Source organism: Petromyzon marinus, chromosome 10 (assembly GCF_048934315.1).
Source record: "Petromyzon marinus isolate PM22_M1 ecotype Great Lakes invasive population chromosome 10, UKy_Petmar_22M1.pri1.0, whole genome shotgun sequence".
In the NCBI taxonomy this organism is placed as follows: Eukaryota; Metazoa; Chordata; class Hyperoartia; order Petromyzontiformes; family Petromyzontidae; genus Petromyzon; species Petromyzon marinus.
This window is the reverse complement of record NC_133676.1, coordinates 8,768,207-8,785,747: the sequence shown is the minus strand read 5'-3', so window position 1 is coordinate 8,785,747 and position 17,541 is coordinate 8,768,207. Positions and strand designations below refer to the sequence as shown.

The 17,541-nt window shown below is 45.6% G+C and overlaps 1 protein-coding gene across 1 annotated transcript; it reads left to right on the top strand.

Annotated features, from left to right (window-relative positions):
- Window positions 1–3,230: 3,230 nt before the first annotated feature.
- PGAP3 (post-GPI attachment to proteins phospholipase 3) lies at window positions 3,231–10,982 on the top strand. The gene is made up of 8 exons (XM_032951433.2): window positions 3,231–4,607; window positions 5,507–5,604; window positions 5,913–6,065; window positions 6,902–6,964; window positions 7,378–7,439; window positions 8,034–8,170; window positions 9,126–9,330; window positions 10,344–10,982. The coding sequence occupies exons 1-8, from the start codon at window positions 4,436–4,438 to the stop codon at window positions 10,402–10,404; spliced, it is 951 nt and encodes a 316-aa protein (XP_032807324.2). The 5' UTR covers window positions 3,231–4,435; the 3' UTR covers window positions 10,405–10,982.
- The last annotated feature ends 6,559 nt before the right edge of the window (window positions 10,983–17,541 follow it).

The following is a 17,541-nucleotide window of genomic DNA, read 5'->3' as shown; positions in this document are numbered from 1 at the left end:
GAGCATGAACGATTGATTGTAATCATGTACTGTACTGTTATTGACTCATGAATTATGAATATAAACATCCAAATAAACCATTCAAAACTCGTTTATGGGTCTGGTCACAGCTACTCATAAGGTATTTAATACAGTTACTGTGTCAATGTGAAACACTGTCTTTACTGTCAAAAAATTTCAGCATGTATTATTTACTTACTAGGGGTTGTTCGGGGGTGCCATAGGGACCCCCTCAATTATTTACGGCCTTCGGCCAGGAAAGTCACAAAACAAATTGCACACGAACGACGCATTCACGCAAGCACCCGATGCTCCGTTTTGAAGTTTTAAAATGAAACATCTTTGAATTGTAGTTTTGAATTAGATAATTTTATTTCTTCATTAAAAGCTTATATCATTTTTCATCTGGAGAAAACCTTCATTGAAAAGGACATTTCGTGTGAATTTTCTCTCGTCGTTAAGTCGATAGCCTTGCTTGGGGGGTTCGGTTCGATGCGGACTTTCACCTGTTTGGGATTGCGGGATCGAGATCAGGCGACAGAGAGCTGCTGGCCGTGCGAGAAGACCGCCGTCTGCAGATCGATTCCAACGTAATCCAACGTCTCTCCCTGCGCCTCCGTCGTTCATGCAGGGGGCACGTGTAGGTTTGCAGCGCTCCCTGCATGAAAACGATGGAAAGTGATAGCGTTCATCGCATAGATAACGTTGCGCCCTTATGTAAGAGTATATCAAATACAGTACTTTAATTAGATCATTGTGCTGTTGACCATGCTCACAAACGAGTCTTGAGAATAATCTAAGCTCCGCAGCTATTTAACTCTGAATTCTGAAATGTACATATTAAATCAGTAATACGATTTTCACCACACTGCAACTTTACGGACATCATCTTGCCTTCAGCCTGTTCAAGACGCCTATTCACTTCTCAAGCAACGAACTCCCTCAATAACAGATTCTAACCTTGTCCCACCGATCTCTACATCTGCGAATAGTTTATTAGCACTTGATGTCCCCTTTCAGTGACTCAAGTGCACGTGCTGTACATAGGAGAATGTCACATGGCAGCCCTCTGCCCACGTGGCACAGCACACGCGTGGGCCGCGTCGATGATTATTAGGGGCCGTCCATAAATGACGTCACGCACCTGGGGGTGGGGGACGATGTGTGACGATGTGTGACGACGGGGGGGGGGGGTTTGAGAAATGTGACGTCACATTAAAATGCGCAACTTTAAATAAATATAGACAACACGTTCTACTTAATTAAATAGACTTTTTAATGTTTTCTCCCACATCAGAGTGCAGCGCCACATTAAATACGCACTACAATGACAATAGTTTAAAGCAATTCGAAGCATGTTTTATTGGGGGGGGGGCAGAGCTTTGTGACGTCATATTTGAGGGGGGGTCTCACTTTTTGTGACGCCGTGTGACGATGGGGGGTAAAAAAATCCTCCAAAATCGCGTGACGTCATTTATGGACGACCCCTTAGGGCATCACGTCAACACAAGGACGGGGCGATATGGATTGCGGGAGGGGGGGGGGGCAAAGCCTCAGCATTGCATATCCAAGTCGATTACTATTTATTTTTCTACCAGGTAAGGCCCACTGAGCTACATAGTTGCTCTTTTGCAGACCTGGCCACAAATGATAGCTCAACCAAGTGGCTTATCACGTGGACATGTATAGCAGCCAAATGCTCTTTAAACGCAAGTTGATTGTAAATGTGGAGGGGGAAATCCACGCAACGGCGGGGAGAGACACTCCAAATATGCATGCATCAGGGTCGGGATCGAACCCACGACCTCCTCCATACCAGGCGAGATAGCATCCTGCCATTTAAAGAGTCCTTACATGGGAATGCAATATTTTTGCACCCTGATAAAAACATGTTTTTTTTTGGGGGGGGGGGGGCAGGATCTTATCTCAGACTCCTACTTAACAACCTGTGCCACACAAGCGATTGCACCTTCACCCATGAACGAAGGCAAACGCATTTGGGCCGCCGCCCCATCATCACTGGTCCGCTCGGGTCTCGGTGGCAGAGAACTGCGCTCTCGCGTGGCCTGCGAATTCGTACACAAAACTGCGAGATGCATAATGAAAGAACGCAATGCGCATCATAACTGTAACACTAAAACCGAAACCAACCACCCACTCCTTGTTCTGGCGAACATTTTGCCACCAAATATCCCCAGAGATATGCAAAAAGAAAGGGAGTTTCCACGTATTACCAACAAGCAATCTACCCGTCAACCAAGACCTCAAACGTACTCTCACCATCCACGACTCTCACCCAGATCAGATGATGTACCATGAATAAACACCTCATTCGAGACCCAAACATTATCATCGCACCTCCTGGCTTTCTCATTTCACCTCGAAGACACCGATGTAATTCTCTACCGCATGAGAACATCAAAAGGCCGATGTACGCATCTCCTGAGGCACATTTTGTGCGATTGTGGCCATACAACCCAAGGTATGGCCCATAAAGTAAACTACGGTAGTCTGTGAACCTTCTACGGAGGAATATTTAAACAGAATTACCAAAAAAATCCACGATAAACGGCAACGGTTCATGCCTTCGGAACGGAAAATCGACTAAAACGGTAACTGGTTTGTCTCTAACGATTCTTAAATGAAAACCACATTCGCCACGAAGTGGTGGTCAACACGGAACCTGTGCCAGGCCAGGTGCACTTTGAGGCTATCACGTGAAGTGTCGAAGGCTCGCTTACAGAGGGTCACGGGGACAAGTCCCAGGTGAGCATAACAGTGCCTACCGTATGGACCTGAAAACTCAATTTCCCTGTACAAGAAAACGGGTAAACCGTACGCGTTGACAGGTGTGGCAGGTGCCATGGGTTGACTGACTTAGATGACTGGCAGATGCACCAGCTGTGCCCCCTACTGTGCCAACTTGCTGTAATTTATTCGCCCGGCGCTCTCCGATCGTTGTTGTGAGCGTCGCTCCGCTTGCCCTCCGTTGTTGCAAATGAAAAGAAAAAACCCACGTGGGCCCTCGATAACACGGAAGCGAAACAAGCCACGCGAGAGAAAGAGGCGTGGGAATATGGCGCGTCGCAAGACACGAGGTGGATCTCACCGTTGTGGATCTCGGAGCTGGGATTCACCGTCCGTTGTACATGGTGAGTGCGTAACCGGAAGCGTTCGGCCGGCTCCGGATGCCGCTTTTTAAAATCCGATCCAGGTTGCGTTGCGCGCATAAGAACACGTGCGTTGGGCAAGACGCGCTGCAACACGGCGTGGAGTTGACAATCGAATTCGGAGCCGGCAAGAAGATACCACGTGGAATGTGCAAAGTGACGATTTGCTACTTTATAACAACTGTGCGGGTGATATATGATACAATTAAATAAAAACGCGGTATTATTTTTTTTTAAATCGCAACTGTTATAACAGCAGTAGCGGGCGATGGTAACCCGTGCGATTATTTAATTTACGCTCCGCTCCGGAGTTTGAATCCTTCAACCGCGCTGGGCCGAGAGTGGCGCTAGCTAGGCCCGTTTAACTTCTCGTCCACGGATCCCGGGGGCTTTCGCAGATTCCCGACTGTTCGGGCAGCTGGCGAAACGACCGCGGATAATCGGGAGCTGTCTTGCCCCCCATTCATTGGCAAAGGGGGGGAACCTGGGCGCTTGGCTTCCCTCCGCTCTCGTCCGCCGCCACCGCTCGGGGATTTTATCCAGCCACATTGACCGTCGGCGACTTTGAGCGCCTCCAACTGGAGCCCGCGTCTCGCCGTGCTGAAGCTGCCCGCCTAGCGATGCCAAACCGACTGCACCGTCACCTGCGATTGAGGACTCGTTCACTGATTGCGTGACGTCTGCGGAGCTGCTGGAGACTTACGCCCGACCGCTGCTTGTACTCGGCCGGCAACCGGTGGGTGGGGGTGAACTCCCTCTTCGCGGAGTTGACCCCCGGCCCCCCACGTGGTTGACTCTACTAAGGGTTGACTGCTCTGGGAACTGACCCTGCTGGAGTTTGACCCCCGTCTCGGAGTTGACCGTCTATCTTGGAGTCGACGCCAGCCAAGGTTGATCTCTCTCGTTGGAGTGGGCCCTCTTGTGTAGTTGACCTAGTCACGCTTGACACCTTTAGGGGTTAACACCGCTTATGGTTAACCCTTTATTGATGTTGACCCCTAGGGGTTGACCCCGTCTTGGAGTTGACCCCCCATCATCAGCAGGGTTGACCACTCAGGGTTGACTAATCTCTTGAGTTGACCCCTTCTTGAAGTTGACCCCTATCAGGGTTGAACCCGTCTTGGAGTTGACCCCCATCATCATCATCACCATCAAGTCTGACCACTCAGGGTTGACTCATCTCTTGAGTGGGTCCCCTTCTTGAAGTTGACCCCTCCTTGGAGTTGACCCCCCATCATCGCCAGGGTTGACCTCCTCCTGGAGCCATGCGCCACCACCTCCGTGCGCTGTGTCTGTGCGCGGTGGCCCTGGGTCTGTGTGTGGCCGTGACCCAGGCGTCGCTGGGAGACCGGCAGCCCCACTACGCGCAGTGCGTGAAGCGGTGCACGCGGGGCAACTGCACGGGCCACGTGCGGCCCTTCTACATGCCCTACACAGGTGACAGCTGCCCACAGTCGTACCGGTAACCAAATGGAGAGGATAAACACGGCTATCGGTTTGCCGCACGTATACGCATATGTACAACGCGTCGTATGAACAACCATCAACGAAACATCCTCGCACATAAAAAAAATTGGAAGTGGTGTACAAACATAAATGCAAGGTATCGAAAGAGTTGTTTTGTGTTTTTGAGTGGCAACGATTCTGGAAACTGATGCGTAGCAATTTCGCGGGGAAGTTGTTACTTTCGAAGTCACAAACGATGTAACAACAATCGGTGGAAAGTGTGCTTCAGATTTTACCGGCAGCAGGCCATTTAATGAGTCGTACATGTGGGTGAGTGACTCATTTTCCACTGTTGAATGGTACTGAAACTGTCGTAATATTCTAACAGTGTCACGTCGTACCCGACTTAATATAGTACTGCACATGCATTTGTTTTTTTTTCTGTTAGAAAAAGTAAACACGGCATAGTTACTGTGTAATCTATATCATCACCAGCCTTGATCCGTCTGCTGGATGAAGGCCTCCCCAACCTGTTGCTGCCGTTCCTCGTGCTCTCGCGATGTAACAATCCATTAGCTCTGGCACGTGTGCAGATCTCATTCCTCCATCCCCTATGGGGGATGCCCTCTTGGGCATGTTTCCTCCTTCGGCTTTGATTCCAATGTCAGTCGTCATCCCATCTAGCGATGTAACAGTGGCAAAGTCACTTTTTTGTAACAGCCATTATAACAACCGATGGAAATGTGTTCCTACAGGAACTGATCAAACTTAATTTAAAAGGCTGCAAAGTTGGAATTTATATATTCACACGCTACTACATCTCACCATTAGATCATTTTAATGGTGTATTATATGGCTGCTTTGTTTTTTTATTCTGTCTTGCCTGGCAGGCTGGCTGTGTGAGGATGAGTGCAGATACACGTGCATGTGGGACACTGTTGCATTATTCCTCAAAGAAGGTCGCAGTGTCCCACAGTTCCACGGAAAGGCAAGTTGAAGCCACTGACATAACCCTGAATATGCGATTTGGTGGCAATTCTTGCATTTTTATGATAAAGTAATTGCAGCATCAGTTTCATGTCACTGTCTGTTTGATCACAACCCTTATTATTTTTCACTCGGAAATGTGATTCGGAAATTCTAAACACTTGGCTAATGAGTGTATAACAAGCAGTGCCAGTAGACGAATCATTATGGCAGTCAAGATGTGTTGTGTACGTGGCTCACAGGTCAGAGCTTCGTGACAGCTTGAGTTCACATTAACGACTGTGCCTGTGTCTTTGTCTATTCCCTTAGTGGCCATTTGTTCGGCTATTGTGCATTCAGGAGCCCCTGTCTGCATTGGCTTCACTGCTCAATGGGCTCTCGTATTACGCAGCAATGGTTATGTACCGCAAAAAAATACCGTCCACGGCACCCATCTACCAAACGGTCATCGCTTTTTCTCTGGTGAGCCCTTTGGTCTTGAAATGTGTATGAACGTGCAGATCTTCGTGTTGATGAAATTCGTGTTCATATTTGAAATCAATTATTGATTTCAAAATTAATGGAATCAATAATCGAATCCCGTAAAATGTTTAGTAACGATAGAAGTGAATAGGACCTGAGAATGTTCAAACTGAACGGCGAGTAATTGGTCAGTAGCAGCCTTCATTAGGCACCAGAGGCCAGGCTCATCAGTCATTGTGTGGTTCGTTTCAGCAGACGCAAAAACACATACACAGGGCTGGAATTAACCTTTTTTTTTGGAAGACATTTTGAAATACGTGGCAAACCGTTAATTGTTTTTCATCGTTCTATTGCACGTAATTATTGATAATGCTAAAAAAGTGAAAGTAACAACCTGAGGTCAAATATACACATAAGACCCTGGGGTGGAAACATTTGTAGTAAATTTTGATTTAAAGCTTTCGTGACTGCAGTAATTCATATTCTTAGCTCTTTCGGTAAAGTCACGTGACTTTACCGAAAGAGCTAAGAATATTTGTAGTAAATGTCTGATATAAATTACATTTTCAGTAGCATAGTAAGTACCAGGTAATTATTTTTGCACTCTACCTGAGGTTGGTTAATCCTGAAAGGTCCTATAAGTGAATTGTGGCAGTCACTTTACTTGACTAGTTGTGCATAAAAACGTGATGAATAGAGGCACTTATTTCAGCGCATTGCATCTCGTAGGCTATACATCATTTGCAAATGCTCGGCCACCCGTGGAATTAATGTCATTGAATTTTGTGAAATGAATGTGATTTCAAAAATGATAACTACGATGTGTCTTGTCTCAGATTGGAATGAACACTTGGCTTTGGTCAACAGTGTTTCACTGCAAAGATACACCTTGGACCGAGGTCAGTCTCCCTCTTCCTTAGCAAGGAACTTGTGTTTTACACTTTTATATGGTGAGCAGTGCCACATACAGCTAAATCATTTGGAATGGACAAATAGTTTTCAAACCAAGGGTGCTCTGTCAGAGCTAAGTTCCCTTCAGATATTTTTTAATTTAAAATTAACCACCCATGACAGAGTTTGTATGCGTTGCATTTGATAGCATGTTCAAGTCATTCATTCTTACATTTGTGAAAATTATAACAAGAGTACCTTTGATGTACAACAGCTGACTAAAACAGCGGGAGGGGAAGGAAACTATCCCTTTGGCTCCTGCTTGGGTGCACCTTTGGAATTTGAGTGACCACATTGTGGAAATGTCTACAATTTACCAAAAAAAATTGCATTAACCTGAATGTATCAACTTCATTTCTAGAAAATGGATTACTTCTCTGCAACCTCACTCATCCTTTATTCCATCTACTTCTGCTGTATAAGGTCAGCTTGTCTTTTGCTCACCGAAATATGAATTATTAATCGGATCTCACTTTCCTGTATGGATTGCATGATTGACAATGAATGCCTTTACATTACAATTCATTTGCATTAAACCTCTAGCAATAAGATGTGCATGCTAAGTTGCTTGGTTGTCTTGGGCTTTTGCGATGAAATGAGGTCCCCTATGATCCGTTGCTATCTCCTCTCACCTCAACGTCTCTGCATGCCGCTGGCATGCATCGCACACCCGCGCATCTCCCAACGATAAAGGCCATGGCGTCTTGGTGTCATGTGATGAGTTCACGTGAATGCACCCACCAATTACAGCTCACCCAACTACACAACTTGAAATTGCCACTCCTCCCGAGTTCCAATAATCATCCGACCTGGGCAGAGGCTTACATTGCCTACGCCTAAAGCCGGCATTGCCAGAGTTCCCAACCAGCTACCAGCGCTCGTCCCGTGCTTTCCCGCCTCCTTGTAGCGCGGAAGCACGGGCCTCTCCAGCCCTTGGGCCCCCGAGCAATTGCGCCACCCTGCACGCTTGATGGCTCTGCCAGTGGGTTGCCGCCGACACTGTAGTTTGCTTTGCAGGACGGTGGGACAGCGGCATCCGGGTGCGGCGTCTGTCTTCGGAGCGGTCCTTGTGTCGTTCTTCGCCTACCATGTCTGGTACATGGGCTTCGTCCGCTTCGACTACGGCTACAACATCTTCGCCAATGCTACCATAGGTGCCGTCGGTTTTCTTCACTGCCGCTAGCCAACGCCACTTGTGTTTCTGTAGTAGGAATAGCCATGCATTTTATTTATTTATTAATAAACATGTACAACCCTTTTGTCTTTCCCCTGCTGGATGAGAAACTCTACTTGTCTGTCTGGCTCATATTTGACCATACTTCACCACGCATGTCAGTACTGGTTAGTGAAGGCGGGGATGTTGGAACAGAATACAACAATGGCTTTTGTCGCACTGCCCTCTGCTGACAATTTCACATCACAGCAGCCTCCAATACCTGTAGTATATGCATGGTGATGGTTGCCCATTCAACCGCTATCTAGGCCTAACGCTGCTTAGCTTCCACGATGTGATGAAATCAGGCACATTCTGGAGGATTTGGTCATAGGTAATTCAATATTGATATTCAATGTCGGTTATTGATGCTTTTCTAAACTTCAGATTTGAGCTGTGTAGGAATAGAGGCAAGCGCTCGGGATCAATGACAACTTCAAGGTATTCCGAACACTCTTTGCCAGTATACTGTCAGAGTTTAGGGAGGGTACACTCAATCTGCTGTCTTGATTGAAAGCTGGACTTTTGTGCTCAATCTGAGTGCTTTAGTTTCGGCAACAGTTGGTTGGTGGAAGTTATAACAAATCCTACCAGCAAAACAAAACCAAACGAAAGCAGTTAACCGCTGCATGTATGCTTTGTTTACTGCACGTGCAGGTCTGGTGAACCTGATGTGGTGGTTTGATCTGCGTGCATGTTCATTGTGCGGTCGCATACATACAGGTCTCGTGAACCTTCTGTGGTGTTTGGGTTGATGCGTGTACACGAAGGTTTTAGTGACCTTGCTGTGATGGTTTGGTGTGCGTGCGTGTCCATTGTGCGGTCACGTACACGCAGATCTCATGAACCTACTCTTTTGGTTTGGTGTGCATGCGTTGTGCGGTCAAATAACACAGGTCTGGTGAACCTGCTGTGGTGGTTGGGCTGGTGCTTGCGAAGCCACCGTGAGCGACCATACGTGTGGCGCTGTGCCTTCGTTGTGCTCTGCCTGCACGGCCTGGCGCTGCTTGAGCTGCTCGACTTCCCACCGCTGCTCTGGACCTTGGACGCGCACGCGCTCTGGCACATCGGCACCATCCCCCTGCCCTTGGTCTTCTACAGGTCAGCTGGGCTTACCACCCCTCTCCACCCTGGACCACTGCAGTGTGTGTCCTCAAAATGACGTGGAAGCACATCCCACATCCCGCATACAAACAGGGACTTTTGAGGGACCCCTGAAGATAGAATTACAAGCTGTAAATATAATCAATCAGACTTTCATGAAAATAATGGGGTTTTGTTAAGAAAGTGGATATACTGGACACCCATTGTCTGAAATGGTCTGATATTTCGGATACACTGTATTTGCGTTGTGCAAGCTGAGAGCCCCAAGGTGTAAACAAATATCCTTAATATTTGCTCCTCTGGAACAAATGTTTGTAACCTCAGAGGAGAAAAATTGTGTTCCTCTCAGTGACCATTGGTTGAGATTAGGGTTTGAGTGTGCACAGTTCCACTCCACTGGGCCCCACCATCAAGTTACAGTCAACCGCACCATTGCAGCACCCTTAGTCACAACTATTTATTCAGATCATCAGCCATCCACTGCTGGATGATGGTCTTCCCATGCCAAATCGATCTTGGGGGTCGTTTGACCAATACTTGACAAGAATGGTCAATATGGATTGGTGAAGAGGGCGGCGGTGCAGGATTGCTTCAGATGTGACTCGTCATTGACATTAGCCAACGTCGGGACTCTAACCAAGAGTTGTGAGGCGGCCCAGCCTGGATACAGCTGCAAGTCACCCCAGTTCTGACCCTTTTAAGCTATTTTGAAGATTAAGCCATACCTCCGATTAGCATGGTTGGCTACGTACAGTTCGAAAGAAGTTCTACATACATACATACAGAGCCAACCACTGTTCCATTTAAAGTATCTTCACACGCATTGTCGGGATTTTTCATTTATTTCACAAGGGGTTTGCAACTGGATCTTGTGACAACATTTAACAGTTATTTTAAGTTACATTGTCTGGGAAAAAAATGTGTCCAGTGTCTTTGAAGTGTGTTTGCGCTGCCCTTGTCTGCAATGCCTTGTCATGCCAAGTTATTCACGTGACTTTTTCATTTTTCAGGTTTCTTATCGAGGACAGTTTGTATCTTCTGAAGGAACAGGAGCTCAAGAAGATCTATTGATGGATGGAGAAAAGAGAATAGGCTGCTTTATCTACTCTTAGCCGTGCCAAATAGCACACACTAAGATTCATTTGTGTGTTTTTTTTAATTCTGAATTGCCACGCTATTGGGTAAGGAGCTGACGAGTGTCATGCTGGTGTTTACGATCAAACTATCTGGGGTAAATCGCAGAATGTTGTCTTAAACACTGTAGCCTTTAAGCCACTGTTTTCAAAGACAGTCGTTGTGCTCTTATGGATAGTTTCTCTAGCTTTGTGTTAAGGACAACACTTTTAATTTTATATATGCCAATGCAGCACTGATTAGGTCGGCTCTGTAAGTTTTTATAAATTCTTGATTCATGGGACATGTTAAGGAATCTCACAAAAATACAGATTCCTATCGATGAGGTGTATTTTGTAAGCTGTTTCAATGTGCCTCTATGATTCGGGGTGTCTTATGAGCAGTGTGATGTGTTTATAACTTTTATATTGACTTGTATTTTTTGAGGCCTTTACTGCTTTGAATTATAAGGTGACTGAGGTGTACACATTTGTGGAGTTGCAGTAAAAAAATGAGGATCTAATAAGGCACACACACACACTCTCGTCTGTCTAATTTGTTCCTTTAGTACGCATCAGCTATTATTTATCCTCTGCTGGATGAAGCCCCTCCCCCCATGTAACCATCAAGTTCCTTTGATACCACAAGCCATCTCCTGCACTTGAACCGATTTCAGTCACTGCTCCATAGTGGTCATCATCTCGGGTGTTTTCCGTCACCATTTTTGTCCATCGGCCATCATCCCCTCAAGTAACATATCTAGCCTAAGCCCACAATGGTCAACAAAATAATTAGTTTTTTGATCCATGCGTTCCACTTTCAGTACGATTCTCAACATGCATCGCTCCATACTTCTTTGCTTATTTTCAGCTTTTCCATGTTTTTGTTGTTGTCAGAGTCCATGTTTTCGATCCATATAACAATAATTTCCTTGGTTCACCAAGGGGCTTCCTCATGCAATGGCATCACACAGAATATTTTATCATACTTCACGCTGACCGGTGCAGATTGGTTGATGGCGGGAAGCATCGGGCAAAGAAGCACAAGACAAGGTTCCGTCCTGCCTCTACTGGACATCTGTGTAAAAGATATTCATAGCTCATCGGATTCCTGCAGGATAAATACAGATTCTGAACATGGGGTTTTTCTGTGATGTCCTCTGCTGCCCACAAAGTAACCCGGTGGCCACCTATAAGCTGGCGTGCATGGAAGTAAACCCATTCAAGCACTATCCAGGCTCAACTTTGCTTAGCTTCCGAGATCTAATGAGGTTGGGTGCATTCTGGTTGATTTTGATCAGTGAAAATATGTCTAAATCTCTACTGGACTTTCTCGAGGTGGCATCGGCGGGGTACAGTAAAAAAAATATCGCGAAAAAGACAATACTCTCGTCTGTGTAATTTGTTAATAGAGCCTATTATTTATCCACTGCTGGATGAAGGCCTGCCCATGTCACCATCAAGTTCCTTTCTCATCATAAAGTTCCTCAATGGTGCAATCCAAATAACGAGAGTGGCAGCACGTATTTATGTCTGGTACTGTATACATACCTGCATATATTGGCACAAGTAACATGTAGCTTTAGCCCAATTCCATGGGAGGAAGATTGCTTAGTTAACTGATGGTAAACTACGAAACACTTTATTTTTAAAAGAGTTCAGGAGGAATATGCAAATCAAGCTGTGGGTGTAATTTGTTTGGGAGGGTGGTGGGCGCATAAGTTGTCGGGTCCTAATTAAAACCATTTATTATTTCTGTTTGGTGTAAGGGCCTGACTCATCTAAATTAGCGGAAACATATTGCTTTGTTTTATTCTGCCAGTATTTAGATGTCAAATTGCATCACATTTATGCAGATTTTAGAATTTCAAGTCATCTTTAATTCAACACCCATAAAACCCTACAGATACAAACTATCGTAGGCCTGAGTTCAAAGGGTGAACAAAACAATCTTTGCACACCTCATGTGGGGGGGGTCCAATTAAAACATTTTTTCCCTCCATCATAAACATCGGCTCACTTATATCTGAGCCGAATTTCAGATGGTTATCCCTTCTAGATTATCGTGAGAATTGTACACGTCATCCAAAATGTGCATATATGTTGTGCGCTCTAAAGGAACTAAAGGAGATGTGATGTGTTTTGTTGTTATTGTATACACGGGACGCGGGCGTGCGAGGGCACGAGCAGTACTGAATGTTGGATCAAATTTTGGGATCACGCAAGGGACAAGGGACCACGCCGAGACAAAGAAACGAAACAGGGGGAGGGCGATGGAGATTGGAGGGGGGGGGGGGGGTCCTCCAAAGATATAGATTGGCAATAAAGAGGAGAGAGGTTATAGAAAGAGGTGTGGGACGATGGCCAGGAGCTCTCCGGGGAAGAAAAGGCTGACGTTAATAACAAGTGTTCGTGTTGACGTTGAACGGAATAATAATGAGGGTTCCGTTGCCAGGACGGCTCGTGTGGACTGGGCCGTTTTCTCAGCTTCATTCAGATTTGGGTCAATTTTGAATACCGTGCAATCGGGTACGTGAGCCTAATCGGTACGAGATCAGGGGAAGATTGCACGAACAATTGTAAGTGGAATGGTTTGCTGTTCATGTTAAGCGAGGGGTGGGGGTGCTGAACGGTACTTTATTATTGGGTGCTACACCCTTTTTCTGAGTTTCATTTGATTTGTGTTACTCTTTGGTTCTATTCGGTAAAGTCACGTAGGTAAAAATAAAATAACAAAAATCACGACGTTTCGGCCACAACACAAGTGGCCTTCATCAGGTGAAGGGGCCGGACTGTCCAGAGGACAGCGTTGGAGTGAAGACAGCCAAGCCCAGGTCGCGTCCTTTAAGCTGTGTGGGAGGAAACAAAAAACGCCTTGACAAAGGAATTAGCATAACAATGATGTACTGGACCGGCACGGTGGGGGGGGGGGGGAAGTTTACATAATGTTGGTGTGAAGGGAAATCTAGAATTGATAACCTCTACGGGGAGGGCTTTCACCTATCTGTTAGAGCTTTCAACAGACAACGGGACAAGAAGTCAAAGCTCATCGAGACGCTGACCTTCCTCAAAAGATGCCGCGACAACAAGGTAATACCCATCGCTTTAACACTCACATCTGCTGCTGTATCCTCACCGAATTCTAAACAGATTCTGTTTAAGGCCAGCCTATCTTTAATCTCAGAGAGGATAAGACTACTCCGTTTTGAACTCGATACTTTAGACAGGACTCTCCTACAAGCTCATTTAACGCTAACAAAAAATGTCACCTTCTGATTGGATCCACGTAGACAACATGACTGCTTCTTCTGCCGATTCACTTTCAGTCAAATACAAAGCTAACCTGATTTCTAAATTCAACCACCTGTCGAAGAAGAACCCAGTCCCACATAACAAAACTAGACGTTAACAAAATCGTCATTAATCAGAGTAGCACCCCGATTTCATACAATCTGAAAACAGTACTGGCTAGGGGGCTAAATCTTGCTGTCACCCCGAAACATTCCTGTAGATGATATCATCTCTCAGGTCGATGTGGCCCTTAAAGGCATAGGACACATCCAAGCAGACGTTGCGAGAGCTGAAATAGCCATTATTCTTAAGAATGCTAAGAAACCCATTAGCAACAGCAAAAATTAACGCTCTGAACTCGCGAATTAAAAAAACAAGTGATATAGTCATCCTCTCAGCCGACAAAGGCAACGCTACTGTAATTATGGATAAAGATTCGTACAACAACAAAATCCAGAACCTACTCAACGATGGAAGTTACTCAAAAAATAAAAATGACCCTACTAATAGCTTAACTATAAAAACCAACAAGATCATCACAAGTTCGACCTCCCTAATCGAACCAACTAAACGTCCCTCCTTAAAACCTTCTGCTGCAAGACCCCCTAGATTATATGGTCTCCTCAAGATTAATACAGAAGGCACTCCACTACGACCCATCGTATCCACAATCAACTCCCCTACCTATAAGCTAGCACGTTTTCTGTCAGATACCTTGCTACCTTTTACTGGCAAGACCTCAGCAGTACTTAACTCAGCTCATTTGGTCTCTATGGTCAAAGACGTTGTACTGTCCCCTGACGATATCCTTGTCAGCTTCGATGTGGTCTTCCTGTTCACCAAGGTCCCGGTACCTGATACCATTGAAATAATTGAAAATTTGGTACAACATGGACTAGACCCCGATACACCTGCGCTGATTAGACACTGCCTCACCAATACCTACTTTACTTGGAATGGCACCTTCTACAAACAAAATGAGGGTACCCCCATGGATTCTCCCTTATCACCAGTGATAGCCAATGTTTTCATGGAGAAATTTTAATCAGACGCCATCCAGACTTCCACCCTCAGACCTTCCCTGTGGAAGAGATATGTGGATGATACTTTCGTCATTTGGCCACATGGCCTCCCAGCTTTGAACCTTTTCCTACACCACATCAATTCTAGACATCCCGCCATCAAATTCACCATGGAAGAGGAGAAAGATGGCAAACTACCATTCTTGGATGTTCTGTTTGAGAGGAGACCTGATGGCTCACTGGGGCATTCTGTCTACAGGAAACCCACCCACACAGATTCCTACTTGAAACCTGATTCCCACCACCACCCAGCTCAAAAGAATTCTCTCATCAAAACGTTATACCACAGGGCACATTGCATTTCGGACCAACACCACCTGACTAGTGAATTAAAACATGTACACCTGGCCCTCAAGAGAAACGGATACTCTGACCGTACCATCCGCCAAGCTGTTTCTCCCTCCATACAGAAGCAACCACTTGATACTCCGGTCAAAACCATCACACTACCATATATAGCAGGCGTTACTAAAAAGATCTCCAAAATTCTAAACAAACACAAGATCCTGGTCCGGTTCAATACAGTACACATCCGTGAAGGATGTCATTCCTGACTTACAGTACCCCGGGGTTTACAAATTGAGTTGTACCTGCGGTGATTGCTATATCGGAGAGACGAAGCGACATGTCTCTGACCGAATTCGCGAGCACAAATCAGATTTGAAACACGGCAGAACGAATTCTTCTGCCATAGCTGATCGCTGTTACAACGCTGTGGGTGATCACGATATAGTTTTCTCCGATACCAAGGTTCTATGCAAACCCACGGGTTTTTATCAGAGATTTGTCCACGAGGCAATTCAGATTTACAAACAGACATAATTCAACCCGAGAGGATGGTTTCAAATTAAGCAATCATTGGAAAGATGTTCTAAATCAAACCAAACATTAAACTAATTTTCAATGGTACAGTATTTTTATTCAAGTAGTGGTATCCCAAACTTTCACAGCAGCTTATTTCCCTTCACACCAACATTATGTAAACTTCCCCCCCCCCACCGTGCCGGTCCAGTACATCATTTTATGCTAATTCCTTTGTCAAGGCGTTTTTTGTTTCCTCCCACACAGCTTAAAGGACGCGACCTGGGCTTGGCTGTCTTCACTCCAACGCTGTCCTCTGGACAGTCCGGTCCCTTCACCTGATGAAGGCCACTTGTATAGTGGCCGAAACGTCGTGATTTTTGTTATTTTATTTTTACCTACGTGACTTTACCGAATAGAACCAGTCATGAAAGCTTCAAATCCAGAATTGATTTGTGTTAGTTTCATATTTGTATCTCACATTGCATTTCTCAGACTTCTCTGTCTCAGGAATGTAGGGCAATAAATTAATGTTATGTAAATGGTAATTAGACCCAGGAACAAACATCCTCACAATGCAACACCATTTCCCGGCAATTATCAGTTTAGGGGCCATCCATTTAGTACTTACGCATGGAGGGGGGAGTTAACCCAAATGCGTACGCTTGCGTATGGAGGGTCTACTGACAATGTACGTACGCATAGGAAACGGGGGTGGGGGGGGGGGGGGTGAAGCCTCGATAATAATTTGTCTACATTGGCCTTCAAATGAGCCACAGTTTAGTTTCTTCAGCTGTCAGACAACAAGTACTATCGGGAGAAGTAGGACTGTGGGAGAGGTGTCACTAGTATGCCACCGTGCCCCTGACTGCAGCTATCACGCAGCTCAGCAGTGAGTCTGACAGTCTGGCGGCCTGCCCCATGGGTCACACATCCTGCAATCTGGCTTCACTGCAGACTGCCGCTGGCTCACGGTTTTAGCTGCCGCAGGCCAGTGTAAAACGACACCAGCGCATTCACACGACTGAGTCTTCTGACAGCGAGAACAATAAAAAGCTGTACGATGATGATGATCACGTCAGCGATGCTGTGGATATTGAGACGGTGGCCCAGCAGACTGCAGCAATCACACTGCTGTGCTTCAGCCTGACACTGCGCGTATTGACGAAACCCCTATAATGCATCACCTGTTCGACTGGATTCAGTCGGCGTTTGAAACTAGCGGACACGAGACAAACTTTTTAAAGGTACGTAACTTAATTATTTAATGTAGCCGGCGGTGGACTATCTGTTTGCTTAAACACGTTAATATTATGAATCCTTGATCGTTTCTAAGTGAATTCTATATATGCCGTTCTATAGGATTCGTGGGAGGGAGTGTGCGTCAGGCGTACGTGCGCAGGTAGGGGGCTGGGGTCTAAAAAGTCCGCGTGCGTACAGGGAGGGGTAGAGGGGTCCAGTTTTGACAGATTTTTTGCGTACGGACTAAATGGATGGCCCCTTAAGTCGCATCAATTTGCGTCGTATCGTTTGTACGTCGTTCGCAAATAGTGGACATTGTTATCGGTTTAAGTCGTCAATCAGGTTTAAGTCTTTAAATTTTTATTTAAAGCTTTCGTGACTGCAGGGATTCATATTCTTGGTTCTTTCGGTAAAGTCACGTAGAAGGGAAATAACAAAATAACAAAAAATATAAAACAATTAAATTCTCACGACGTTTCGACTGCAACACAAGCAATCATCATCAGGTGTGAAAACCACAGCAATAACATTTGAAATTTATATTTTAATTATTTTATTGTTTCCCTTCTACGTGACTTTACCGAAAGAACCAAGAATACAGGTTTAAGTCGTCGACAAAATCGTTTACTATCACGTGTACGTTGCTCGATCACTCACTGCTAAGTTGTGCTTTTGTGTTG

Excerpts from the sequence above, each read along its gene's own strand:
- PGAP3 (XM_032951433.2), top strand. The coding sequence starts at position 4,436 with ATGCGCCACCACCTCCGTGCGCTGTGTCTGTGCGCGGTGGCCCTGGGT. Across the intron at positions 5,605-5,912 it reads TCCCACAGTTCCACGGAAAG|TGGCCATTTGTTCGGCTATT; the intron begins GCAAGTTGAAGC and ends CTATTCCCTTAG. Across the intron at positions 6,965-7,377 it reads AAGATACACCTTGGACCGAG|AAAATGGATTACTTCTCTGC; the intron begins GTCAGTCTCCCT and ends CTTCATTTCTAG.